Source organism: Batrachochytrium dendrobatidis, assembly GCF_000203795.2.
Source record: "Batrachochytrium dendrobatidis JAM81 unplaced genomic scaffold BATDEscaffold_2, whole genome shotgun sequence".
NCBI classification, from domain to species: domain Eukaryota; kingdom Fungi; phylum Chytridiomycota; class Chytridiomycetes; order Rhizophydiales; genus Batrachochytrium; species Batrachochytrium dendrobatidis.
In genome coordinates, this window is record NW_006281100.1 from 927,179 (window position 1) to 953,994 (window position 26,816).

Here is a 26,816-nt window from a genome sequence, read left to right on the forward strand (position 1 = left end):
GAGAATCTGGTCTAGCCAGCAAGTGATGGGCTGTTTCTGATGTTCAATAACACAATTCATATCTTCTTGACTGCTGCTCACCCAGTCTTCAGTGGTCGCAACAGACTCAATCGTATCAGCAAATACGAAACAAAAAACAAAGTTGAAACTTTCATTTTGAATGGAATTATTAGTGAATTGACATTCTGCTTTATCAATGAATTGGCATGATTGATATCTGCTTTTGAATACTATTTTAGATTTATTAAATACTTGATAAATACTTGTTAAATACTTGTTAAATACTTGTTAAATATTTAAAGATTAAATATTGTGTTAATTGCTCAACTTTACCTTGAAAAATCACTGCAATATACTCTCATGGAACAACCAGAACTATTGCTCATCTCAGAACACTCAAATCAAACTGATAAACTACAGGAATTATTCAACTCAGATTCATCTGCAGATACTGTCAAACTTGACCAGCTTTTACAAGGCAGTACTCACCAGATACGCACTCTCTATTTAACCGCTATTCATAAATATCATAATAAACATCGTTTAGTGAGTCGAGGTGCTTCACTCATCATGCAGCTTTGAATTCTTCATAGGTTTATTATCAACTATTGATTCCAACTTGTGCTGTTGTACCATTACTAGTATACGGAATTATGCGCTCGTTTCAAGTCTCTTCAGGACGATTTTGTATATAATATAAAACTAATTAAAGATCGGGATGCTGAGCTGGAATCACTTGAGATGGTCATTGCAGACTTGAAAGCAATATCTCACGACAGGCAAGTGCTTGGTTTATTGGACTTGACTCGATTCAAATGTTAAACATGAATGCAATCAGTGATGCAAGAATAGGTGAGCTCAAAATGGCACTTTCTGAACGAATGTCAGAATCATCCGCTTTAAAATCTGCGCTACAAACATCAGAACTAGAACACCAAGAAATTCTACGCAAAACACATCGCATCTATAATGTATGTCGGCAATCTTTATTTTAAATATCCACGTATCAATAATGGTTTAATCTCACAATGGTTTGCATACAGGATGATATTGAAAAATTAGCTGACAAGATGAAAGCAAAAGCAGATGAATTGGAATTGGAAAAATCAAAATATTTGGTACAAATCAAAACTGCAATCCAAGATTCAGATCTACAAAAGTAATATCTATCATTTTATAATTTGAAAATACTACTCAATATGTGTTTTATATGCTATAGATATATGATTTCAAAACACTCACTGCTGCATCATTTACATTGCTGTCATGATTCTATTTGAATTGATTTAGATCAACATTTGATTCACAAATAGCTTCTTTGAAAAGAGACCATGATGCAGAAATACGTAGCCAAAAACAAGCTTTCGAAGCAGGACTGACTGATGCAGAACATCGAGTTGCCAAGCGCGATTCCGAAATCGCAGCTCTGAAAGCTATGCATCATGCTCATCAGATCTCTTTGAATGAGCAAATAGCAATCAATCAAGACTTGGATAAACGGTTGCGACAAAAACAATGGGACATGACTGATTGCAATAAAATGACTGCAGAACGGATTTCTGAACTCGAGCTTATCATTCAACGCGGAAATGAAGAATCTGATATAGACAGGCAAGAATACAACACAAAACTATCTGAGATACAGTTGAAAGCGGAACAGCAAACCAAGGTATTTGTTTTGATGTTTAGTTACACAATGTATATATGCTTGCAAATATTTTGAAACAAGGCAAACAAGCAACCCAATATCTAACTTTATTTTGCTTGATGGTGCTTTCAATATCAAGATTTTAAATGCTGAAATAGAGAGATTGGAAAGTCAAGTTAGTAATCTTAATTTAAAACTTCAAGAATCACATTCTATCATCAACAGTAATCAAAATCAGCACCATGGCACTGTTGTTGCTTTGAAAAACGAGGTGCAAGTCCTTAAGCATTCCTGTTTTGATCTTGAAGAGCATGTAGAATCATTGAAATCCACAATGAGTGAAATGGAACGCAACCACTCTCAAGAGGTGAGAACAAACTTGTAATATCAAATTATTTCATTTTTAATACTCAATCACAAATATACCAACTGGGTGAACCATAGTTGTTTGCTAGTCATAAAGACATTACACATCTGCACGCTAAAATCACTCGACTGGAGACAGATGTTGACAATCGTAGAAATGACGTCAAGTTACTCAAAACAGAGATATCTGAAAGAATTGCTAAAGAACGTGAATTAGAGAAACAGTTACTACAAGGTATACAACTAATGTATTCAGTTGTAATCATTCTTGCATACATCTTTAATTTACTGCTTGCATGTATTTAAAATAGAAATACAAACCCGGGAAAAAAGCTTAGTGGAACAAGAGCGTCAGCATGAACTGAATATGGATATAGTTACCAAACAGTTCCAAGAAGAAATTCAAATGGCTCACGCTGAAGCTCGTGTAAGTTACATTTGTAACGAAATAAGTATGCCTTTAATTAGGGCGGCATCTGACCATCTTGTCAAATTTTGAAATGTATTAGGCGTTAGAATCAAGCATGCAACGACAGTCAAATTATACAGAACAATCCATTGATCCACAAATGGAAAACTTGATAAACGAGGTACGGTGAAACTATTCAATCTATGTAATGCTTTTTCAAGACTAACATTTTATATAATGGCAACAAGTAGAATTTGAAACTTCGAGGTATTGTCAGGGAAATGCGTCAGGAGATGGAATCACTTCAAACCCAATTACTACAACCTCAAATGAACGACGACTACCCTCCTTCACCTCCAGCACGACCTCCAAACCAGTATGCTGTAGATTCACACTTTCAACAAAATCATTTGAGACCAAAGGACGTTTTGAATGATAATTACAATTTAGAAGTAGCTGGATCATTAGAAACACATAGACAGGTACATTCTACACGACAGCTCAACTCGGAATCGTCACAAAAACACGATTTTCGACCTGTGTTTTCCCAAAAGCAAGATCTTTCCAGTAAGTCATTGCATGCAAATCATGTTTTCATTTTGAACCTGAAGCAGGTACAATGTATAATGTTTTTACAATATATGTTTATCATTTGGTTGACTTGAACGTTTGATAGACTTTAGCGACACGAATGCTGAGATGGATGATCTCAAACGGCGTCTTGATGCTTGCTTAAATGATTTTCAAATAGTTTGTAACGAACGAGACCAGTTTATGGATATGAGCAATACGCTGCGTGCCGAAAGACGCTTGGCAGAAACACAGTCAAAGAAATATCTTGATTCGTCTACTCAAAGTAAGATTGTTGACTTGTTGTGATATGAGTAGTATGTTTTTTCAACAGGGACTAAATTCTCATCATTGTTTATTTTTGCGTATCATTAAATTCAACTATAAACCCAGCTACAACAAAACAGCATAAACCTGTTTCTCCCATTGTCGTGACAGATATGCTAAAGGTTCAAGCAGCGCCAATGAATCCTTCTAAAGAACCCCTGATTCGTACACTACCAGTATCGACTCGTATACGACAAAAACCCCGACGTCGACTAATTGTAACAGCTTCAACAAACCAATCTGCATCTATACCGACGCACACCACTCCTTTGGAATCTCTTACAAACTCGGAAAAAAAAGCACTGGTGGCCATGGCACTTCGAAGCCGTGGTGTCCGCAACTGGAATGATCAACATGACGCATTGAGTTGACATGATAAATAGCAACATATAAATATTTCTAATACACAACATGATTATTGCTATATAAGCATTTTCATCAAGATAAACGAGTTGTCATTTATGTTTATGAATTGGCTTACAACAATTAAATCAAGCTGTATTGACCATACAGTAGTTATAAATGGCACCTGTTAGTTGTGAAATCGGGACAATTTTTATTGTTATTGTTAGAATATATGTAATTTATTTTTTTGGCAGACGCGGAAAGGGGTGTTGGCGCAATTGGTAGCGCTTTCGACTCCAGATCGAAGGGTTGCGCGTTCAAGTCGCGTACGCCTCATCCGCTTTTTTAGCTTGCTGGTTTGAACGATCTTGCTTGACAGATTTGCAAGTTCATCTCTTGTTTTTAATCACCAAGTTGAGAGTTGATGGCGAAAAGCTCAGCACTATGCAGTATTTTGCTACATGTGTAATCATTTTTTTCGATTACTGCATCCAAGTATGAATACTTTTCAAATTGTGACTATTATAATGGTAAAAACCCAAGTGCATAGCTATAAAAGTCGTTTAATATTAATCGGTAATTGCGCACTCTTTGATTCTTATTCCAAGTTTATTCAAGGGTTGATGCGGTTGGAAGCAGCATCAGGCTCAACTTTCATAGATCGTCGTCAAATTTATCATCTTCGTCTTGGTATTCATCAAACTTTCGTTTGGGTATCCGTTCCATATTTTCATCATCGTCTTCCCAGGCATCCATTTGATCAAAGTATGCATCATCGCCGGTTTCTTGGCCATCGGCCAACGATGTTTGCTCCAAAGAATTACTAGCAGTTTGATACTGTCCAAGCGGAGATGGTTTTCTAGGACGGGCTGGAAACATGGCTATATCTACAGAAGCAGCACTTTGATTAGAAACATATTCAGATGAAGTGCTTACACGACTGGAGGATTTGCTTTTAGGCTGAGTGTTGGTCAGCACTTCCTCCAATCCAAGTTCAATCTCATCAGCCAAAGAGTCCCAGTCATCGTCTTGTAAAGCATCTACAGAGTCTTTGGACGTCTTGCCACCACTATTTGAGCTTGTCGAGTTGATAGATGCAGATTGAGCCCCAAATTTCTCTACAGCATCGGCACTGTCGTCATCTCCCGTTATATCACTCGAGTCATCATCCATCATAGCCATATCGACTTCAGCATCCATCTCCTTCCAATCGTCTCCACCCACTTTTTCGTAAATTTCATTGGCATGCTCCCATTTGCCTTGAACAATGAGCAACTCGTCTTGGTCAGAAATGCTAGAACGATCTTCCATAAGAGTAGATGCAGCTGGAGCACTATCCAAAAAAAACGAATTGATACATCGAGGTGGAAGATTTACTGGGATATGATCTAGATAGAGTAAATATCGAACTTCATCAGCCCTTTGCCATGTTCGAATAGTATCGATCAACCAGTCAATTTTAAGAATGGCAACATTGGGACGTTTCCGAGCTGCATTGACTTTTGCCGTGCCAGTCTAATCACAAAACATTGGTTATTTAACAAGTTCACCCCAGATTAGACCAATTGAGATTCAAAAACAAACTGATCCATTTCAAATCAGATTGCTTGTAAACTCATCAAGGTGTTGAGAGCGTGTTCAATGGCTTGTCAGCAATTAAAATACCATCAACTCACCTTGCCAGCAATCACATGTGTCACTTCAGGGTCTAAATCAACGTGGCATACAGCGCCATACGAAGTTGCAGCAATCCAGTGTTCGTGTTTTTGAGGCTCAAGACCCAGTGGAATGATACTTGTAAACAAAATATGTACACCCTCAAGAATAGACCGCTTCATTTCGGGAACAATTACTCTCACGTCAGAGGTCTTGATATCTCCAGCATCGCTCCGTTCGTAAAACGTTTGATGAATATACATCATGAGAGATTTGATAAGATTGAGTTCACGATCTGTATCAATCAAAACAGGCCGTTGTTTAGATACAATCGATGTGTTATTGGAAATCAAATCTGATGTAGGAGTTCTTAATGTTGATGTGGATGCTACAGATGCAGAAATGGCGGTGGAGACTTGCGGTTGCCCCATTGCTTGACTTTGACGAGGTGCAGCCGTTGTAGAAGTGAATGAGCCTTCATCTATTACTGTAGTGATCAGGTCAGAGGCATTATTGTCGGTGGGGGATGTCAACAGTGCTGTCTGTATATCCAATTCTTCTTGACAGTGCAAAAGTGGACGATTATTTTGTTGATCTTTCAATGCAAGCATCTGTACATCCTGCATTTTAGCCAGCAGTTCTGCCTTGTTTTCACTTGTTTCGGAATCGCTATCTGTATCCGGATCAAGCTTACTGTCTTCAAGCTCTGGAATGTCTACTTTAGCAAGTGGGATAATTTGAGCATGAGCCAATAGAGATGCAAAAGTTTTGGTTGGTAAGAGATTGAATGATCTGGGTGTATTACCTTGTACAACTGAAAATGTTGATTCTGGTGGTGCAGAAGAGCCAATGTGTGGCTTGTGTGATACTTTGGCTTTTGTTAGATCTGTCAGCTCTGCAGCTGCAGCATAGACGGGTTCGTTAATATCGCCAATGCCTACAAAAAAATCATCTAACCATACAATGCAAACCATGCCAAGTAGAGTTAATAATTATAGAAAATGGAAATCAAATATCATCAATATAGAAATGCAATTTTACGTACAAGCCTTAATTCTGAGCAAATTGGGTGACCAATGCCATACATCAGCACGATCATCTACAACAACAACCATGGATTGATCGCACGGAAAAAGTCGTTGTAAGCTCTTGACAGAAAAGCCTGGCGTTGTTTCAGGTAGATACAATGTCAAGATAGTAAAAGTCGGTTAAAAAGTGCAAATTACTTGTTTAATCATGAATAAACACAACTCACTTCCACTATCATCTCGAGAGAGAATGCGATCTTTAAAATATCTCTTATCAGGATCAAGAATTTTTGAAACTGCCTTGGCATAGTTTCGAGTTCCCATGGTGTAAATATGCATCTCGTACTTTGCATTCAATTCACGAAGAAACTCTCGTGTTCCAGGTCTAAACATTTCAAACCAATATTATTAAATTCAAAGTCTTGTCTCGTTACAACAACTACACACATCAAGTTTAAATAGACGCAAGTACGACTTGCCTTAGTTTGATAAAATATACAGCTGGACTCTCGGGTAAAACAAAACTATGAACCTCCTTTATAGAGTATTAGCAATAGTTTCAAAGTATTTTACAAATGACAATTGCAAGATCGATAAAGAAAACGAATATTGCAAGAGATGCATGCCAAAATAAATATCATTAGACTCATGTGTAGCCCATACCGTTAATGCAGGAAAATTAGGGTTGTTTGGATCTGCCATCCATTCGCCGACAGTAGGGTCGACAGTAGCATGAATTACGGTTTGATCAAGATCAAGAACAAGCGACAGTTTTCTTTCGTCCAATAATCTGTCTGCAGTTTCCTTTTCAAGTCGGAATGCTTCCTGTAAACGGTCAGGGTATTCATTACAAAATTGTATTTAATAGAATTGAAATAATCCAAGACACAATCGACGTTTTCTAAAACCACCAAATTTACCTTGTGACTGACAGTAATCCCAGATGCATCGTGGGTCATTCGAATCGTTGCACGCTCCATATCAGTTCCGGTATAATCAGCACTATTGCAATAAAGCAAGAGAGTATAGATTAGCATGAATGCACAGTAAATTCAAATAGTTAAACTATTGTAAATGTAGGTTCACATTGACAGATTTGAAATTGCAGATACAATTTGATGAAGCCGACATACATTGATAGATCCTTTCCACAGACAGCGCATAATCCATTGAGTTGTACTGGATGACCACAAGGCTCTACAATGACAATAAGTGCATGTCTTTACACCAAACAAGATGAAAAGTAGATTAGAACGATGTTAAACAAGTGTGCTAGTAGCAGGACTGCAATGTAAGCCAGTGGTCCAGCCATTGAATAGGCACCAAGAGCGAGAAGCCTGGTAAGAGATCTATGAATATTATTCGGACGACAGTCCATGAAGCATAGAAACATACTTTGGATCTTCAATGGTATCGCCAGGCTTAGCACCAAGAGAGTCGACTCTGCCCTCATAGACAGTTCGAATCTCTCTCCGAGTCCGTTTCTGACTAGTCTTTGGAACTGCACTTACAGTAGCACCGGGTATGTGTTCTGGCTCTTCAACAACTGTTTCAGTGAATTCGTAAATGCCAAGTGATTGGTCTTTGGCTACTATATCATTGACATTGACTTTCCAAGCAATGACCTTTGCAGGAAAACAAGCCTTTGGCAGATAAACGAATTGTGCAGTTTCCATCAACTATTTGATAATTGTAGAGATTGAATGGACGGATGATAGCTTGAACCAATATGTTTTTAATATAAACGGATGTTGTAAATATACAACACTTGCTGCAGCAGAAAGAGGATGTTGAATAGCTGTTCAAAACTGCCGATAAGATTCAAATTGCCATCACGAACCACCACTAAATCTGGTATCATGAAAGTGTTCTAGTCGATTGAATCTGCACCAAATATCAATTTAATCAGAAATATCAATCGTAAGCTTCCAAGAGAATCATTGCTGAAGCGGTCGTTTTCGATGCTCGGCAAATGCGTCCGTTAATGACCGGCCCGTCTTGATATCATCCATACAATGAGCATCTGCTGTCACCAGCTGCTTACATATCTGAGCAATCTGCATAACATGACAAATAGGCACTCGCACAACTCCATCGATATCTGCTACAATCAAATCCCCAGTAGCTACCACAACTGCTGGATAACCTATATCAGATGAATCGTATCCAGGCACTGTTACACTACCACCCACACCATCACCAATATGATCGCTACTCCCCACTTTCATAAAAGGGGAAGCACCTAGCGTAGAGAATCCATTTGCAAATACTGGCAATGATGATCCATACTCGGCCAGCTCTTTGCGATCTCGTACTCGACCATGAACAACAACGGCTTTCACTCCAAGAGCCATTGCTCTTGCTGCCATTAACCCTCCAAAAACAGCGTTGGGACCAGATGGAGCCTTGATAACTACCACACTGTTTTCTGGTACCCTATCCATGTGATGCAGCTTGCTTGTGGTACTGGTAGTGATGGCATGGCTCTTGACAAACTCGATAGTAAATGCAGGTCCACAAATACGAGTGTCAGGATGAGTAAGTGGAGAAGGAGAAATTAGATGGATGTCAGTAAGTTGTCCAAAGTCACTCGACGGCAGTCTATGTAGAGCATCGGATATATCGCATGAGGAATAAGGCTGTAGCAGTGCAATAGCTTCGTTTGCGTCCATCAAGTCGATCCAATAAAAAGGCAAAGACGCGATCTGTTTGACAGTTGAAGACAAGGGATGAAAACGCGACATGAATGTTTTCAACCCGATTTCATTCTGCTTTAAACTCATTCTGATGACATTCAATAGTCTGAAACTGCAGCATTTTGAAACCTGTTTTTAGTAATATTGCACGGTTGGTTTAGATCAATGCATAAACTATGTATAAGTGAATCACCAAATATCGTGTCAGACTAAAACCAAACGAATGGCATGTTCCTATATTGAATCAAGAGAAACAATAAATTGTTCAACTGACCGTCTTAACAAGTCGGATTGTCACTATGGTACAGGAGATACGAGCAATGTATGCTCGTGCTATTCAAATCAATCAACAATTCACTAATATTTGCAAAAAACACATTGATGGTTACAATTTCTCATTTCATCTCTCCATTTTCATCCCCATTGTCGCTGGCTGTAACTCATCAAATGATCATAGTGCTTGCTGCTGGCGTATCTACTGTCCTGTTGAATCAAGTAGACGAGGTACCCACTTGGTATTGCTGTCATCCATGTATTGATATAGATTGTTTATTCTAATCTTGCGCTTATTTTATTCTAGTCTCTTTGTCATTTCCAACACTCTTATCTACTGGGTCTGCCAAAGGGTCTATTTCCTATATCCAGCACTCCTAGTCTTTCTTGGTGCTATCAATTCTTTTCAAAACAATCCGACATTCATGACAGAGTGTATGTGGTTGCCAGTGCTCAGAGGCAAGTCTTTCCATGACTTATACTTTGGTCGCATAGATCAATCTACTCACCTAATACACCTTTAATCCCGACTTTTATCCTTTCTACTGCAGTTTTAAACCATATGAGCGATGGGCAATTGATGTTGGGCTTCCCGCTGGCCATGTTCTTAGCATTGGAACTGCCGAGCTACGAGACCCAAAGTAAGAATAGCCATCTTGACTGTATATTCATTAAAACTGAATCACTACTCGATGAATCCTAATGTTTATAGTCTTGGTTTAAATATATAGAAATGCGTTTTTAGATTCGCTTGGCGTTGCACTAAGATTGGCTTGTGCACCGACCAACTCTTCAGATTCACATACTTTAATGGGAATCGATCAAGAAATAACAATCATTGGATCGGACTTTTTACCAGATCAGCATCTTCTTTCATCTTGGACTGTATTACCTCGGCATGTCTCTGTGCTAGTTTCTTCAACTGGATCTAGTTTAATTGCTCTTAAAGTCAGTGCAGAGGTGGTTCCACTTTTACTAGAATACATTGATTTATGCCAAATGCAATTATGGCAGACAAAAGCGCCATGTGTTGGGTCGAATGAATCTACAGCTCAGCCAACGACAACATACGACCAGCTATTAGCATGGCTTGATCAAAATGGAAAACTCTCAAAGCATATTCTTCCAGTCGATGATCCCATTTCAAAATGGATGGATCCAGCAGTTTCCCTTGCTGATTATCACTCATATTGGAAATCATTTCAACCCAACTTACCCCGTATCGTGGCTCCATTGTCTTGTATTCCAAATATCCATCATCGTGTTTATGCACGCATTGGGCTCATGGGCAACCCCAGTGATGGGTTTTACGGAAAAACTATATCCACCACAATCTCAAATTTTTGGGCTGATGTCACTCTGGTACCTAATGCAGATTCGTCCGACTCATCATGTTGCTTTGTTGCCAACAAAATATGCGATCATATCTCATTTGGATCTATTCACACTGCTCATCAAGTTGCAAAAATCGATGGATATGACGGAGCAAGCCGTCTGTTGCTTGCAACAATTCGTATATTTGTTCAGCACTGCAATACAAACAATATTCCACTGGTTCGACGCGGTATGCGCATCATATATCAAACCAACATTCCTAGGTAACTTTTATCGACTATCTTGTATGATATTTCATATTGTCAAACTATAATTTTTAATATTTGATTCAACATTTATTCAGACAAGTTGGACTTGCTGGTAGTTCATCATTGGTTATAGCGCTACTGAAATCTTTACTGAAATTCAACAGTATTTCCGAAGCAACGATACCTCTGTGGAAGCAAGCCAATATGGCTTTGTCTGCAGAGACAGATGAGCTAGGAATTACTGCTGGTTTACAAGACAGAATTGTACAAGTCTATGGTGGATGTGTTCATATGGATTTTGATCGAAAGTTGATGACCAACCGATCTTTTGGAGAGTACCAACCACTCAGTACATCTGGCATTCCATTAAATTTATGGATGGGTAAGTTGATCAATACGTCTAGCTTACAGCAACTTATGCATATGCTTTAGTTTAACGCATGCACAATGTAAACCACACTTTATTGATTAGCATTTGTGAGACAACCAAAAGAGTCGGGAAAAGTTCATCATACAGTCAAAACTCGGTTTGAAAAAGGCGATCTAGATGTCGTTGAAGGAATGAAACAATTGGGAAAGCTTGCTGATGAGGCAAAAACAGCCATGCAAGTCAACGACAGTTTTGCTCTTGCTCAACTGTTTGATGCCAACTTTGCACTTCGTCGTCAACTTTATGGAGATGCAGTGATTGGTGTACAGACTCTTCGTATTATTGAGCTAGCTCATCAACATGGTCATGCAGCAAAGCTTTCTGGAAGTGGTGGGTGTGTGATTGGTATATGGCGGGAAAAAGATGCATCCAAGTTTGTTGCTCGAACTAGAGAGCTACGATCGGAACTAGAGCGTGAAGGATTTATTTTTTGTTTTGTGGATATTCCCAAAACATATTGATATACTATATTGTCTATTTGAAACCATCTCTAGTACTCACTGTTGTATTCATGCAAAACAGAGCACCAAATAAAAGTACCAAAATGCATAATACAGTCAGACCCATGAAATAATTGGTGCGAGTTCCCATCAAATTTACTGGACAATGTTCTCGCAACTCCTTGACAAGATTGACTGGGTTTTCCTGGCGATTGGCATGAAAACAGCCAATGCATTCTTAGCATGCAATCTGTTTCCTTGGATTAAACCGCAAGCGTATGGTATTTTAGAATGTAACAGAGTCTGATTAAAAGCACCAAACCAATTGAACCCAAGATCTAGATTGCAACGGATGGATACATATTGAGAAAACAATGCAGTCAGTTTCTAGCAGAAGGATACAATCAATATTCATCCATTGTACATTCCCAAGCAAGATAATGACTGCAGGATAAATACAAGTGTCCCATTTTACGTGAATACGGCTATAGTCGGTCACCATTGATATCTGCATTCTGGAGCGTGACAATTGATGCCAAGCATATGTATAGCATGTGATAATATTGCCCTTATTTCTATCTTTTCTGTTGAACATTTGCTTTTCTATACAGACAGCCAATCGCCATAGCTTAATAGTTTTTCAATCATCGTACTGCCATACGTATATCAACTAATTAAACTGTCACCCAACAGTCCATGTGCACAATAAATAGGTTTTACCGCAAGGTGCTTTACACTCATTGCATTGACTATCACTATGGGTTGCTGATTGTTTGATGATTTCAGACCTACAAGGAAGCCGAGTATTGTCCATTGGTGATGCCCACTCGAGACATATTAGAGCAATCGTATACATTTAGTATTACAGCTAACTAGTTGAAATGCAATAATAGTTTGCCAAACCACCGCATATGTGGTGCATAATAATAGTGCAGCAATATTGTACTGTTGAAATGCCAATTTCCTCAAACTTGCTGATACTAGATTGTAATCAAGTGGAATTGGATGCTATACTGTAAAAGCAATATGACCATGACCCATAACGATCGTCTATTAATTAGACATTAATGCATTGAATTGCGTCAACTAGATCTAAATTGACGCAAGCACCTTGCATTTATGATAATATTGTCACATGAACTACACCTGATTGTTCAAGATAAGCATCAATAGTCATGTGGATAACCAAGCCCAGCAAAGATAGATTGTACTTTAGTCCATGGATTTAAATTTGGAGTCCCCAGTCCATTCCACTAGTTTCCTCATTAAATGGTCATACACACGTGGTAGTTCATGTGCTTGACAAACCTCAAACTCGAGCGTGACTATTAATGCAAAGTAGTCATTTGAAAATATTCACAATCCACCTGTGTAGCATGCATGTTTTGGACATGGTACTTTGCTTGTGCAAGTTTATAGATGATAAGCATTAGTTTCAGGCTCGCTTTAGTTTTGAATGCAGTTGCACATGTATAGGGGTAGTGCGGTGTTCGTTTATGGCACGGGTCGGTGCCAGAAAAATCTAATAAAACACGATGGAATTGGCTACTATATCCAAGTAACTCTGCTGCTACATACTATTGTTCAGCACATTTCTAGATTACACACATATACTCTGTAACAATGCTTGTTTCGTCTGTTGTTGCTCTGTTGGCAACTGCTGCTTCTGTCGTGTCTGCAGATCTTCCTAAATACAGTCTCATCAAGACCGATCGTGATGCTGGCCGCTTTACATTTGTACCCACCACTCGTGCCCAAAAGGAAATTACTCTCAAGAATGCCGAAAATATTCTTACTGTAAGTTGGAATCGAGTGTGAATTGACTGTTGATTTAAATTTCCTGTTACCGTTCCATGTGAACCTATATTTACCATGAGATTGGACAATTTGGTTTGCTTGTAATGTGCTTCGGGTACACGAAAGATTTGACTGTTTGGCTCACTCAATATTGCGTGTCACATTATTTGAATATTTTAATAGGCATGGGTCAATTACGATTCCAAGATAGCCAACTATGGATCAGCCGCTGATCCATTCCCAATCATGAAGAGTGTTCGTAGCAACATTGACAAGATTAGTGATGAGGAGCTCCAGCTTACACTCAATGATGCATTTGTCATGATTCGTGACCAGCACACTCGTTGGTTCAAGCCTGGACCATACCGTTGTTTTTTTGCAACCACTGGTCTAAAGTATAACTTTATTGATGCTGACAAGGATATCGTCAACAAACCCAAAGTTGTTGTATCTGATATTGTCAAGATTCCCGAGTTTTTGGCCCTGATGGGCAATGAGTACTCCAAGATTAAACTTGGTGACGAACTCTTGGGTATCAATGGCAAGACTTTTGTCGAGTGGTTCAAGGAGAACCAATTCAAGTCTGGAGATGGTGCCAATGATTTTGGCGGTCAGCGCAATGCTCTTCGATACATTGGTACAATCTATGGTTCAGTTGATCGTCTGCCCACTGTAGATTCCATTTCCTTGAAATTCAAATCTCTTAGCGACAACCAAGAATACACCATCGCCGTTCCTTACGTCACTAGCCACAGCGATGTGTGCTGGGAACTCAGCAGTACTCTGTACCAGAGAGTTGCCAACATTACACTTCCAGGCACTCCAACTGGCAGTTCCGGTTTTGCATCATTTGACATTGCCGAGCATGAGCGTCAAAGAATGATTGATGCCGAGGATGCCATCAGAAACCCAGTTGCTGTCAATGCTGTGTATGCCGAGATGGCAAATGTTGAAAAGGAACTCTTCGGATCTGTGAGTGCAAGTGCCGATACCAGTTCATTTAAATTTATCGAGACGGATCTTAAAGGTATATCTTGGGGTGTCTACAAACCAGAATCCAAGAACATGGGTGTCATCAAACTTGACAACTTTTCTCCCAAGCTGGCATCTACTGGTACTGACGCCAGTTCTGTTGCAACTTCGTTTGTTCGTCGCTTGCTTACCCATGAACTCAAAGATACCAGCTCTATCGTGTTTGAGCTTCGTGGTAATCCCGGCGGCAGCATTCTGTTTGCCAACTCGCTTCCCCAATTGTTCAAGCCCGATTTTGATTCATTCGGTGCTCGGTACCTCAAAAACAACGTCACCTACAACATTTTCGTCAAGGGAAAATCTGCCCGCGACACTTGGGTTAAAGTATGGAACGAATCACCCGCTGATGCTCGCTACACCAACATTGGTCCATTTAACTCGTTTGAAGCTGCCAACTCTTACGGACAGGTTTACACCAAACCCATGGGTGTTTTCACCGATGGAAACTGCTTCTCTGCATGCGACCTGTTTTCTGCCAATATTCAAGGCCATGAAGCTGGCACCGTTTTCGGTGAGGATGGGCTTACTGGTGCTGGTGGTGCCAATATTTTGGATGTCGATCCTGCACTGGTGATTTATTCACCAACCGACTTTCAACGGTTCCCCTTTTCCCTAGAGCTCACTAATCCCGCTACAGGATCTACGTATGCTAATATGTTGTCTGTCGGTATCCGTCAATCTGTCCGTAATGGCAAGTACGACGGCCAATTGATTGAGGACACCGGTATCAAGTCAGATATTGTTGTGCGTGCTAATTGGTCCGATCTACAGCCCAACTCCACAACCAACACTCAGTACGATCGTATTGCTGACAACCTTTCTCGCATTGGCAAGACTAATGGACAGGCTGACACCATGTTTGTTGCCGAGCCTTTCTCTATTGAAGCAAACATGGGAGAATTTAAGCTGGGTGCTGAGGTTTCTGGTATTGAGGACATTACCATCACTTCTGATGATGGCAAGAAGGTCTTGGCTACCCAAAAACTCACTTCTGATCATCACAATGTCACCATTTCATCAAAATCCATTGGTAGTGAGATTGGAACACAGCGTATTGCTATTATTGGCTCTACTAAAGGCAAGCAGATTATCAAGACCTACCGTATTGTTCGCGTTGTGCCCACTGATGAGCAGCGCGTCCATATTGCTACCACTCCTTTTACCTTTAATGGAACATCTTCTTCCGTCGGTCTGTTCAACAATGCTGAGACTGCACCCGGAGATGGATGGAATCTCAATAACGGAAAATGGATCGTTGGCAATGGTACTTTGTATAACAACAATGTTGTCACTTCGTTGGAAGTTTTCATGACTGCTCCAGTGGGTACTCAGGTCAGCTTGAATCTTGATGTCAACCTGGACTGTGAAAAGGAGTTTGATTACCTCGGTCTACTTACCAAGTCGGACAACAAGGAAACCCCTCTCATTACTACAACCTCGCGACTCACTGGACGCCTTATTCCTGGTGTCAGCGGAAAAGACGCTGTGGTCAAGGGAGCTTATCCCTTCACCACCACCACTGAGAAATTCTCAGTGATTCTTCGTTTCACATCTGACAGAATAGGCGGTGCATTCAAGGGTGCTACTATCAACTCGTTCACAGCCAGTGCTGCAAAATAGTCTACACACTAATGTACCTAGTGCACGTTGTAAGCCCAGCGAGTATTGGTTTTCTAGATACAGCTAGAGTTACTCAGTTGCCATACTAACATTTACAAGTAATTGTTTTTAAAGCATTTGCTTGTTGTTCATTATGTTACACTTGATCAAATAAACGATTAAGTGCTGTTTTATTTTTTGTGTGTTTGATTTCCACTGTGGGTGTTTGGGCGTACCGACAGACAGTAGCTTGTCTCGACACTCGTTTATTTCAACACAGAACGCATCCTAATATCTACACATAAGCTTATTGATATAGGACCCATACAGCTACTTTTCAGATCGAATCAGTGTAACCCTATTGTGAAGTGTGCATTCCAGTGTTATCACGGAAGGGCATAGATTAATAATATTGACCGATTTGTAGCAATCCAACATCCCTTATAAAAGCAAAGTTTTGTGTTCAAACTCAGTAAATCGGTTTAATTGGGGTTGAATGGCAGGAATAAATATCCGCTGCAAAGGTACTTGGATCACTTAACAAGATCAGGGACGCGTTAGTGTAACGACCACAGCACCACTATCTGGCTCAGGGCTAGTCACCCGTTTAACAGCTGTATAAGCTCTAGGAACATGATTATGATTGGCCAATCACTATCATTTTAATAAGCATCCCTTTTAAAATCCTAGCGGACTAGATTTACATTACCTATAAAACAGCTGGCTGTTTTTGGCAAACTTCCAATCAAAAAATGAAATACATAAATGTTTCGATTGTTGCCGCATCCTTTACTTTGGTTAGTAGTGTTTATGCCATTCTACCAGAGCAGCAACCTCGTGCAGGTAGACTACCTTCAAATTCAGATTCTTCAGATTCTTCGGATCATTCAGGCTCCTTGATTGCTGCAGGTTCTTCAGGTTCTCTGAGCTCTTTGGATTCTTCAAGTTCTTCGGGTGCTGCAAGTTCTTCAGATGCTGCAGGTCCTTCAGATGCTGCAGGTCCTTCGGGTGCTGCAGGTTTTTCGGGTGCAATCATTTTCAAGTCGACAAGCAAATGCGAAAAAATGTTGCAAAAGATGAAGGATATTTCCATGTCATCGCAAGAAATTGCAGCTAAATATCTAGGAACAGGCAAGCTTGTAATTGACGACTTAAACTATAATCTTGACGATGAAGACGGTGAAAGCAGTCAGGATGGAGGTTGCGGCATGTTACGACACGAGGACAGACATAGGGTTGTTGGGATACTCGTTTCCGTTATATTACCATCACCAGGACTGCCAGATTCAAAAGGAAGATATAAATGTGGAGGCTCGAGTTTATGCAGATCTAAATCGCTTAGACACAAAATGAAAAAGATCACGGATGTACCTAGCATAGCATTGGCAGCTGCTGAAAGGACCGCTTCAATTTACGGATACGAGCTTGGGTCTGTTTTGGCCTCACTTTGGTCGTTCGCCAAAACGTGCCTTGATTGGACTAGAAGTAACTTGAAAAGACTGAAAGGAATCGTTTTAAAAACCAAGGATGGCCCAACGCTGGAACTGTTTTCAAGGTTTATCGAGCACTATAAACGCATTAAGTATATTTCTAAAAACGAAAAAACACAATTATACAGTATAATCATGAATTTAAACGATGGTGTAATCAGCGCTCTAGATGCGATTAAAGAAGTTAAATCTATAATAGCTGAAGTTCAAGATGGTTTAAAAGATATGCATGCTTGGTCATATGGAACAGCAGTCAACACTTATTTGAAGAAGGAGTCATACGACCCGAGTCATATTCGAGTTATATTTGAGGATTTGACTTTAATTCATAGGAAAATGCAGGCAAGAGCACGGTATCTATATAGAAAACTGGAGAGTGCTCCATCAGAGAACTAATGTGACTTATTTTCGTATTCATGTAAAATGGGATACATGTCACAGTACATAATAAACTACCGGTTTGTCAAATTTAATGTGTAATATTGTGTTTTGCTTATTTTTGTATAAAATACTGAACAAATGTTCATATCACAATTTTGGAGAATTATACAGCTGTACTCGTGAGATGTGAGTCTTCTGTTAAACTAAAACGTGTCCAAAGTTTTAGGATCAACAAGGACGAGTTTGATTGACAAGTCATGCAATGTCTGAAATGCAATGAATAACACTACAACTTTAATTGGCAGCTTGGGTTGGATAGCTGCAAAACTAGCAAAATCCATCACATTGGTATTACTAGATGTAGTAATAAATACAAACTAGAACATAGACTAATGTGTATCCTTGTTGGTCCAGTGGTTAGGATACCTGTCTCTCACACAGGTGGCCGGGGTTCGATTCCCCGACAGGGAACATTTTTTGCATTTATTTTGAATTGAAATAAATGACTAATACTGTTTTTCTACCAGAACTTGACCAATTGTTCAATAGTTAACATCCACCATATGATGCAATCAAACTAGTTTTAAACTGAGATTCTTGACATGATCATATATTGTACAATCATCAAATACGCTCAATAATTGTTATTCATCATCCCAGGAGACCGACTGTTTATTATATACTTTGGCACATTGATCCAGTGCTCTATTTCAAGCCAAGCCATTCGTGTTGAAATTAAATTCCTGAGGGCGAGAATAACATTTTATTTGAATTTGGTGCACTTTCACTTTGTCAACCAGTAATATTCACATTGCATTATCAAACATGGGAAGTATTGATACAGTGAAACCGAAAAAGGAAAAGAAAGAGAAAAGGCTCAAGAATGATCATCAGCCTGTTGATGAAGCACCTGCTATTTTAAGCCCAGATGAAATGGCAAAGAAATCTAGAAAGGAGAAAAAGGAGAAAAAAGACAAAAAGCGCAAGTTGGCAGAAACAGAGCAGGACAGTAAAGATACTACCATTGTAGCAGTAAAAAAAGAGGCCAAGGTATCTCAGGATAAAGAAAAGAAGTCCAAATCAAGCGAGACACATTCAACCCGACCTACCAAGCCATCCGTTGCAGCCAATGGAGTTTGGACATTTGTTGAAACTGAACAATTGCCAGAAAAAACTATTACTGATTTTCTGGTTGAAAATTCTATCCGCATTACCTCGATTGATGATAAACCATTCCATGTTCAGCCTATCTTCAAATTCCAACAGGCAAATTTCCCTACTAAACTGCATTCAATTCTTTCAGAATTTCCAGCTCCTTCATTTATTCAGTCAGTCACCTGGCCGCCCATTCTTAATGGTCGCGACTTGGTTGGTATTGCTGCTACTGGATCTGGAAAAACTCTTGCATTTGGTGTGCCTGCGCTTTTGCATATCCAGAATTGCCTGGCACTGAATACTCTTCAAAAAGGAAAGCCACTTACGTTGGTGCTCTCACCAACCCGTGAGCTTGCCATGCAGATCCAAGACCAATTCGTGCAATTCGGTCAAGCTATTGGTGTCAAGAGTGTCTGTATTTACGGTGGTATGCCCAAGTGGGAGCAAAAAAAACTATTACAGCAGGGTATGCATGTGATTGTTGCTACCCCGGGCCGTCTAATTGACTTGTTTGAAGAAGATGATCGTACTTGTGACTTGAGTCAGGTCAAGTACCTTGTACTTGATGAGGCCGATCGTATGCTCGATATTGGATTCGAAGAGGCTATCAGGAAGATTATTAAAAAGCTGCCTACAGCGGCACAGGGCCGTCAAACCGTCATGTTTTCTGCCACATGGCCACAGTCTATTCAGCGTATGGCCATGTCATATCTCAACAACCCAGTCAAAGTTACTGTTGGCTCAACAGATTTGTCTGCCAACATTAGCATAGAGCAGCGCGTTGAAGTTCTTGATCCCTTTGCAAAAGAAACTCGACTTCTTCAGCTTCTCAGAGACTATCACAAGTCTCGCACTAACCGTATTCTTATCTTTGCTCTCTACAAAAAAGAAGCATCCCGACTTGATCAATTTCTGAAACGCAATGGATACAATGTAGCATCCATTCATGGTGATTTGTCACAAGTGCAGCGCACAGCAGCTATTGATGGGTTCCGAAGTGGCAAAATTCCCCTGTTGATTGCTACTGACGTTGCTGCTCGTGGTATCGATATACCTAATGTGGAATATGTAATTAATGTCACGTTTCCTTTGACCGTGGAGGATTATTGCCATCGGATTGGCCGTACTGGTCGTGCAGGAAAAACTGGCATTTCTCACACCATGTTTACGTTGCATGACAAGTCCCATTCTGGTAAATCTATTTTTCAAGAGATATTTCTAGATGAATTGCCAATTTGCTTTTTTCTAACAAGTCTGGCTTATACAACTAGGTGGGTTGATTAATATTTTAAAGCAAGCAAAACAACCTGTTCCACCCGAGCTGTTAAAGTTTGGTACAACTACCAAGCGCAAGGTCGATCCCACTTATGGTGTTTTTGCCAAGGATGTTGACATGACCAAAAAGGGCACTAAAATTACTTTTGATGCCTCGGATGATGATGAATGAGTTTTGCTTTATAGGTGCGAGATTTGAATTGATTTTAGTCTGAATGAAATCGTATTGTTTGATTTTCGAATTCTGCATTTCAAAACTACCTTTTACCCGATATATACACCACTCATTTAAATGACAGCCTTGATAGACTCCTATAACACAGACAATCTCTATCAAAATCTTTCTCAAGAATCTGAATTAAACTCCCAAAACTACTACCTTTCATCCGAGCGCGAAGAAGAGTCAACATCGCAACTGACTAAACCACATACTGAAAGATACTTTACTCCAGAAGAAGTCGAATGCCACAATTCGTCTGAAGATTGTTGGGTATCTTGGCTTGGTTTGGTATACGACCTTACAAAGCTTATCGAAGAACATAAAGGTATCGAGGGTCTAAACTCCAATGGGTTTGAAAAAAGTCGATACCATCTATGTTGTGAATTCTTGGAAAAAATCCAAATTTGGAATACTAGTCTAGATATCTACAGCTGTTTAATTAGATATACTAAACCCGCTAGATATATCTAGGTAGTCCACTTTTGCTGCCGATTATCAAAAATGCCGGAAAAGATATATCGCACTGGTTTGATCGAGTTACAGGAAATGTAGGTGCATACAAAAGTCTTTATACTTATTAATGTCTAACTCGAACATTTAAATGATCAAACTCAGGTCAAGATGCATATTCACCCATTGACCAATTGTTTGGTTCCCTATGCCCCAGAGGGGAGGTTTGTCCATATACCACCACCCATTCCCCGTGGTGACTGGTCATCCACTGAAGGTTGTATGCCATGGTGGCTTGATAAAGAAGCGTATTGCATTGGATCGTTGTCGGCTAAAACGCGCAAGATTCGTATTGTCAACACGCTTACAAAAGATGAGCATATCATCAAGGTATTCAAGACAATCATGCACAAAAATATTGGTAGTATGAAGCTTTTAATGAAATTGTATATTTGAATTTAAATACTTTTGAGTGTATTTAGGTTTGCTGTGAGGATAAACTATCTGCCATCCAAGACCGATACTTGAGCCTCAACGCTCATGCCAAGGGGTATATGTGGAAACGACTTGGAGTTTTACTTGACATGTCAATGACACTTGAGCAGAATGGAGTCAAAGACGAAAGTACTTATTTTGATCAGCTTGGGATTGACGAAGATCAATGGCTGCCTGCAATCCATCTTTACTTTAGGTATAGATAATATCTACAATTTGCTTTGATGAATGTATTTCTAGGTCTAACTTTGAATTATAGCGATGATTTGACAATTGCTTAGTGGATTGAAGGCGAATAATTTACTAGTAGATTGTAATACGTGGTAATGAGAACTGGCTTTGATTATCAGAAATAAATTCAAATAAATTCAATTATTTCTTTCAGCTTTAAAATTCATGTCAAAGCGACAGGCAGATATTGAGTTGAACTCGGACAACTCCCAACTAGTGGAGGCTAATATTGAAGCCGAGAATGCTGAGCATGCTGGACAGGTGAAGATATCTCACTGATTATACTCTACTGTCTGGTGCAAAATGTATAAACCATTTAGATTGCAGTGTTTGAACAGCTCAAAATTGTTCAATTGCTACAACTAGAACAATTGCTGGAATTCAGCGCAATGGCAGCTAGCATGCATATTGATACTCTCAATGTTCATCCTACAGTTTTCTGCTTACATGTATTCATTGTACTGTGACTGGTTGATTGTTTTGTTGGAGTTTATGATGAAAACGTTGCTCATGCATATAACTTGAACACTTGCTTTGTATAGATGGGAATGTTTCGTCATGCAGATGAAAGAGTCGTACAGGGACGCAGTATAAAAACTCCTCGTAGTCGCAAAACTGGTAATACCACCACTCACGCAGCAGCTCCTAGTACTGTAAGTGCCATTGCCTTGCGTTAGATCTTTGCTAGATCTGCTATAGATTGTATTGCATTCGATCAAGTCTTGTAATAGATGATATGACTGGCCACTGTTGTTTAATTCTTGAGATGTTTCACTTGATGACTTGCAGGGCTCATTGTTTAGCTTTGCCACGAGTGGAACTCCGTCAACTGGACTTAACGATACCACTCGAATGCCATTCTCGTTTGGTACAACTGAATCTAGCAAGACACAGAGTAGTGCAGGAATGTTTTCATTTGGTGCTTCACCAAAAAGTGTAGATGATCAGTCTATTCCAGCATCGATCAAGCCGAGTGGATCGACATTCTCTTTTGGATCTACTGCTAGTATTTTTAGTCCACCCAAAAATGAAAGCAGTCCATTTCAATCAGGATTCTCCTTTGGATCCACTCCACTATCATCTGCTGCAGTGTCAACTCCAACATCGGTATCATCTGTTGTAATGCCGGCTCCAACATCGGTATCCACGCTTTTTACAGCACCTGCTCCAACATCCATGCCGACATTTACTGTATCCGATTCCACCAGTACTATGAAACCCAAGGATGCTATGTCTGGCACCATTGATGTTCATACTTCAAAAAAACTGGAGCATATACTTTTGCAGTTGCGTGGACTTAATGCAAGTTTTTTGAACCAAATTCAAACTCTTTATTCTGAAGATTGTTTTCAGGATTTGGGCCGTATATTTGATTCATACAAGGATCAACGCCGAGATATGATTGCAAAGGCTCAAGATGTAGCTTGTTTGCTAAAGTCGACCAACGATGTTGCTTATGTTCCAGCTACTTCCGTGACTGCATCACCAGCTTTGTCTTCTGTGGGATTCAAAGCACCGACTCCGCTTTCGAATTCAAATGGAATCCAGCCATTTTCATTTAATGCTACATCGAGTAGTAAAGTTGACAATAGTTCAAATGGTAAATCGTTGGGACCAGTTCCTCCTTTGAATGCAAATGGGATTCAACCGTTTTCATTTGGATCTAAAGATAAACCAGTGATTTTGCCTATTCACTCGAATGACCAACCCAAATTTTCGTTTGGAACCAGTTCAAGTTCATCCACTCTAGTTGAATCTACACCGACAATCAATCCCATTTCAATGCCTACCAGTGGGATAGAGGTAGAGCATGCTAAGCCTACTACACTACTTTCAAATACACTTGGCCCAGTAACTAGTAACGATACTGCTGTCAAGCCATTACCTACATTTTCGTTTGGAAATGGGCCTCCAACATTTGCTAGTGCTTCTACGTCATCCGAAGCACTGAGCAGTAAAAACCTTTTTGCCACTGCTTCCAATGTTGGATTTACATTTGGATCAGGCACTCAATCCACATTATTTGGATCAGGCACTCAATCTACAACAGGCACGCCGTTTTCATTGGCAAAAGGCGTATCCGGATCTGACGGTAGTAGTACATTATTTGGCAATGGAAATTCCAGTGGATTTAGTTTCAATACAGAAGCAAAGCCATTTATGCCAGGAAGTGGATCAGTTGGAAATGAAGTCAAGGATGGGGAAGACGAAGATGCTGCACCATTAGAAGAGCAAATCGGAGATGTATTAATGAACGGAGCAGGGGAAGAGGGCGAGGTAACAGACTATGAGGTGCGAGCAAAGTTGTTTTTTATGGGAGAAAAAAAGCATACAGAAACGATATCGCCATGGGTATCCAAAGGAATCGGAATATTGCGCATCAAACGACACAAGGAGAGTTCAAAGTGCAGATTGCTAATGCGAGCTGATACGGTAGGCCATGTGTTGCTTAATACAGCAATATACAAGACCATGCCGGTAACAAAAGTAGGAGAGAATTCAGTATCATTGCTGGTTACCAGTAGTGAATCAGAAGGAAAGTTAATTCAAGGATTGATCCGAGTCAAGACAGCCAAAATGGCGGATGAATTTATTGCAGCTGTTGTAAAAGCCAAGGCAGAGTAGAAAATACTGATTGACTACCCGTATTGACTGTAGTCGATGAATTAAATAAAATGGATTGATGGCATTGACTCGGGGGGTCTTGACAGCCGTGTTCACGTAGAGTGAAATACTTGTATTGGTTTTGCAGTCACTGTTTTGCTTTAGAATAGATAGTGGTCAAGTAGTTGCTGCATTTTTATTAGAAATTGGCTCTTGTTCAATAAATAAGCATCCGCTATGATACAATCAAATTGTAATCTTGAATGAAAATATCCACATTTGGCATACTCAGATTGTATGATCTCCAGGTCCACTCATTACGGTTGCGTTTGACATTCTAGCAACGCAGGTGATTTCCATGCAGATCACGCCATGCTTGGTTTGAGCAAAACCCAGTGAAATTTATCGAGTTTAAATGGCACAATATTGCCTAATAAATTCGGCATGAATTGATACCAATTATTTCAGACTGTATTTTGATGTTATTTTACGTGAATGCAGCGGTCACGTCAGCATGTCACGAGACTGCCATTTATTATTTATTCTGTTTTTTAGATTTATTCTACGTGAATAAAGCTGTAAATTGTGATGAATCCTCGCTCAGCTACTCTTCATTTTGGCTCTCTTGCCGTGCATGCTGGACAGGATCCTGGTAATTAGATTATGCTGTATATACAGGTTTATTTAGATACTAAATTACATCACTTCAGATCCATCTACCGGTGCTGTCATTCCTCCACTGTCATTGTCCACTACTTTTGCTCAATCTGCCGCTGGCGTTCACAAGGTAATGCATGGGTTGAGTATTGTGTTGGTATTTGATGATATCTAATTGGACTGCCTCACTAGGGTTTTGAATACTCCCGTGCAGGAAATCCTACTCGTCAAAACTTTGAGCATGCCGTTGCTGCACTTGAAGGTGCCAAACATGGTAAATTATCAACCTGCATTGATGTCTAGTTTTGCCTTGTATTGACTTGATAGTTTTCTAGGACTTGCATTCGCTTCTGGATCTGCTACCACTGCTACTATTGCCGGCCTTGTCGGCTCTGGCTCCCATATTATCAGTGTTAATGATGTTTATGGCGGTACTTTCCGTTATTTTACAAAGGTTGCCAGCACTAATGGCATCACAGCCGATTTTATCGACTTGAGCAATCCCGAAAATCTTCGTGCAGCCATCAAGCCCAATACCAAACTTGTTTGGATTGAAACTCCTACCAATCCTACACTGCGTTTGGTTGATATTGCTGCTGTTTCCAAGATCACACGCTCTTTCCCCAATGTCTTATTGGTTGTTGACAACACTTTTATGAGCTCGTATTTCCAGCGTCCTATTGAACATGGTGCCGATATTGTTGTCCACTCGGTCACCAAGGTTTGTCCATCCATTACGTCTCTGATTTTTGTCAAGTACTAAATTTATCAAATCTATTTCTACAGTACATGAATGGTCACTCGGATGTTGTCATGGGCGTTGCAGTTACAAACAACGATGAGGTTTACGACCGCCTTAAATTTCTTCAAAACTCGATTGGTGCTATTCCCAGTCCCTTTGATTGTTTCCTCGCTAATCGCGGACTCAAGACTCTTCATCTGCGTAAGTTGCTGTTTGTTTCATTCACTTGATGCCCATTCTTGTACTGAAGTTGCATCTATTGTATATAGGTATGGAACGCCATGCATCCAATGCGCTTGCTCTTGCCAAGCATCTTGAAGCGTCTCCCTATGTACAGGAAGCCATCTACCCGGGACTGAAAAGCCATCCCCAGCACGATCTTGCTGTTCGTCAGCAGCATGGTTATGGCGGTATGGTCAGTTTCCGTATCAAGAATGCTACCCTCGCTACTTCCAACGCGTTTCTTTCTAGCCTTGAAATATTTACTCTTGCCGAGTCTCTTGGTGGAATCGAGTCACTTGCCGAACTCCCATCTGTCATGACTCACGCTTCGGTCACTGCTGAAAACCGTGCTATGTTGGGTATCACTGATTCTCTGATCCGTCTATCTGTTGGAATTGAAGACGAACGAGATTTGATTGCCGATATTGACCAAGCTCTCAAAAAGGCATCTACTGTTGTCTAAATACTACATGAATCAAAATTACATTGCGCTTTGCTATTCACGCCGAATACAACACTAAACAAGAGTCAAAGTATAATAAACAGTTAGTTTCATGAAATAATTTGTCAGTTTAAAAATTCTAATAGCCGATTGGTCTTTGCGGATGTCTTGTATTGCGTAATCCATTCAGCAGATTGTCAATCCATTCGCTAATACAGTTTTTAATATTTATCCACTTGGTTTGATTAGTGCC

The 26,816-nt window shown here is 39.9% G+C and overlaps 10 protein-coding genes across 10 annotated transcripts; 8 read left to right on the forward strand and 2 right to left on the reverse strand.

Moving 5' to 3' along the window:
• Positions 1-361: 361 nt before the first annotated feature.
• BATDEDRAFT_34420 (uncharacterized protein) lies at positions 362-3,763 on the forward strand. The gene is made up of 11 exons (XM_006676730.1): positions 362-779; positions 839-971; positions 1,044-1,159; positions 1,291-1,669; positions 1,788-2,015; positions 2,093-2,249; positions 2,326-2,441; positions 2,524-2,604; positions 2,675-2,990; positions 3,100-3,279; positions 3,387-3,763. The coding sequence occupies exons 1-11, from the start codon at positions 742-744 to the stop codon at positions 3,689-3,691; spliced, it is 2,049 nt and encodes a 682-aa protein (XP_006676793.1). The 5' UTR covers positions 362-741; the 3' UTR covers positions 3,692-3,763.
• A 556-nt stretch (positions 3,764-4,319) lies between these two features.
• On the reverse strand, positions 4,320-8,025 carry BATDEDRAFT_22917 (uncharacterized protein; the record flags this gene model as incomplete). The annotated part of the gene is made up of 9 exons (XM_006676603.1): positions 4,320-5,180; positions 5,342-6,036; positions 6,127-6,273; positions 6,367-6,483; positions 6,577-6,734; positions 6,996-7,174; positions 7,270-7,351; positions 7,483-7,569; positions 7,745-8,025. The coding sequence occupies 9 exons, from the start codon at positions 8,023-8,025 to the stop codon at positions 4,320-4,322; spliced, it is 2,607 nt and encodes an 868-aa protein (XP_006676666.1).
• Positions 8,026-8,286: 261 nt separating this feature from the next.
• Positions 8,287-9,021, reverse strand: BATDEDRAFT_86229 (bifunctional 4-hydroxy-4-methyl-2-oxoglutarate aldolase/oxaloacetate decarboxylase; the record flags this gene model as incomplete). The annotated part of the gene is made up of 1 exon (XM_006676988.1): positions 8,287-9,021. One exon carries the CDS (start codon positions 9,019-9,021, stop codon positions 8,287-8,289), a length of 735 nt encoding a protein of 244 aa, XP_006677051.1.
• Positions 9,022-9,466: 445 nt separating this feature from the next.
• Positions 9,467-11,792, forward strand: BATDEDRAFT_34422 (uncharacterized protein; the record flags this gene model as incomplete). Its single annotated transcript, XM_006676731.1, has 6 exons — positions 9,467-9,549; positions 9,626-9,777; positions 9,870-9,959; positions 10,050-10,916; positions 10,997-11,283; positions 11,374-11,792. Exons 1-6 carry the CDS (start codon positions 9,493-9,495, stop codon positions 11,790-11,792), a joined length of 1,872 nt encoding a protein of 623 aa, XP_006676794.1. The 5' UTR covers positions 9,467-9,492.
• A 1,602-nt stretch (positions 11,793-13,394) lies between these two features.
• Positions 13,395-16,393, forward strand: BATDEDRAFT_86231 (uncharacterized protein; the record flags this gene model as incomplete). Its single annotated transcript, XM_006676858.1, has 2 exons — positions 13,395-13,568; positions 13,752-16,393. 2 exons carry the CDS (start codon positions 13,395-13,397, stop codon positions 16,218-16,220), a joined length of 2,643 nt encoding a protein of 880 aa, XP_006676921.1. The 3' UTR covers positions 16,221-16,393.
• A 558-nt stretch (positions 16,394-16,951) lies between these two features.
• On the forward strand, positions 16,952-18,177 carry BATDEDRAFT_34423 (uncharacterized protein; the record flags this gene model as incomplete). Its single annotated transcript, XM_006676732.1, has 1 exon — positions 16,952-18,177. One exon carries the CDS (start codon positions 16,952-16,954, stop codon positions 18,083-18,085), a length of 1,134 nt encoding a protein of 377 aa, XP_006676795.1. The 3' UTR covers positions 18,086-18,177.
• Positions 18,178-19,003: 826 nt separating this feature from the next.
• On the forward strand, positions 19,004-20,672 carry BATDEDRAFT_29496 (RNA-dependent ATPase DBP3; the record flags this gene model as incomplete). The annotated part of the gene is made up of 3 exons (XM_006676671.1): positions 19,004-19,120; positions 19,184-20,417; positions 20,497-20,672. 3 exons carry the CDS (start codon positions 19,004-19,006, stop codon positions 20,670-20,672), a joined length of 1,527 nt encoding a protein of 508 aa, XP_006676734.1.
• Positions 20,673-20,792: 120 nt separating this feature from the next.
• On the forward strand, positions 20,793-21,946 carry BATDEDRAFT_86635 (uncharacterized protein; the record flags this gene model as incomplete). The annotated part of the gene is made up of 5 exons (XM_006676859.1): positions 20,793-21,045; positions 21,192-21,268; positions 21,336-21,560; positions 21,653-21,861; positions 21,925-21,946. 5 exons carry the CDS (start codon positions 20,793-20,795, stop codon positions 21,944-21,946), a joined length of 786 nt encoding a protein of 261 aa, XP_006676922.1.
• Positions 21,947-22,061: 115 nt separating this feature from the next.
• BATDEDRAFT_86234 (uncharacterized protein) lies at positions 22,062-24,587 on the forward strand (the record flags this gene model as incomplete). The annotated part of the gene is made up of 3 exons (XM_006676860.1): positions 22,062-22,157; positions 22,439-22,549; positions 22,686-24,587. The coding sequence occupies 3 exons, from the start codon at positions 22,062-22,064 to the stop codon at positions 24,519-24,521; spliced, it is 2,043 nt and encodes a 680-aa protein (XP_006676923.1). The 3' UTR covers positions 24,522-24,587.
• A 501-nt stretch (positions 24,588-25,088) lies between these two features.
• BATDEDRAFT_34425 (cystathionine gamma-lyase CYS3) lies at positions 25,089-26,677 on the forward strand (the record flags this gene model as incomplete). The annotated part of the gene is made up of 6 exons (XM_006676733.1): positions 25,089-25,152; positions 25,211-25,287; positions 25,350-25,431; positions 25,493-25,878; positions 25,944-26,100; positions 26,169-26,677. 6 exons carry the CDS (start codon positions 25,089-25,091, stop codon positions 26,582-26,584), a joined length of 1,182 nt encoding a protein of 393 aa, XP_006676796.1. The 3' UTR covers positions 26,585-26,677.
• Between the last annotated feature and the right edge of the window lie 139 nt (positions 26,678-26,816).

What these genes read in the sequence shown, in the direction of transcription:
- BATDEDRAFT_34420 (XM_006676730.1), top strand. Translation starts at nt 742, where the DNA reads ATGGTCATTGCAGACTTGAAAGCAATATCTCACGACAG. An exon ending in CAAGATTCAGATCTACAAAA is followed by an intron (nt 1,160 to 1,290) that starts GTAATATCTATC and finishes GAATTGATTTAG; the next exon opens with ATCAACATTTGATTCACAAA. An exon ending in AACGCAACCACTCTCAAGAG is followed by an intron (nt 2,016 to 2,092) that starts GTGAGAACAAAC and finishes GGTGAACCATAG; the next exon opens with TTGTTTGCTAGTCATAAAGA.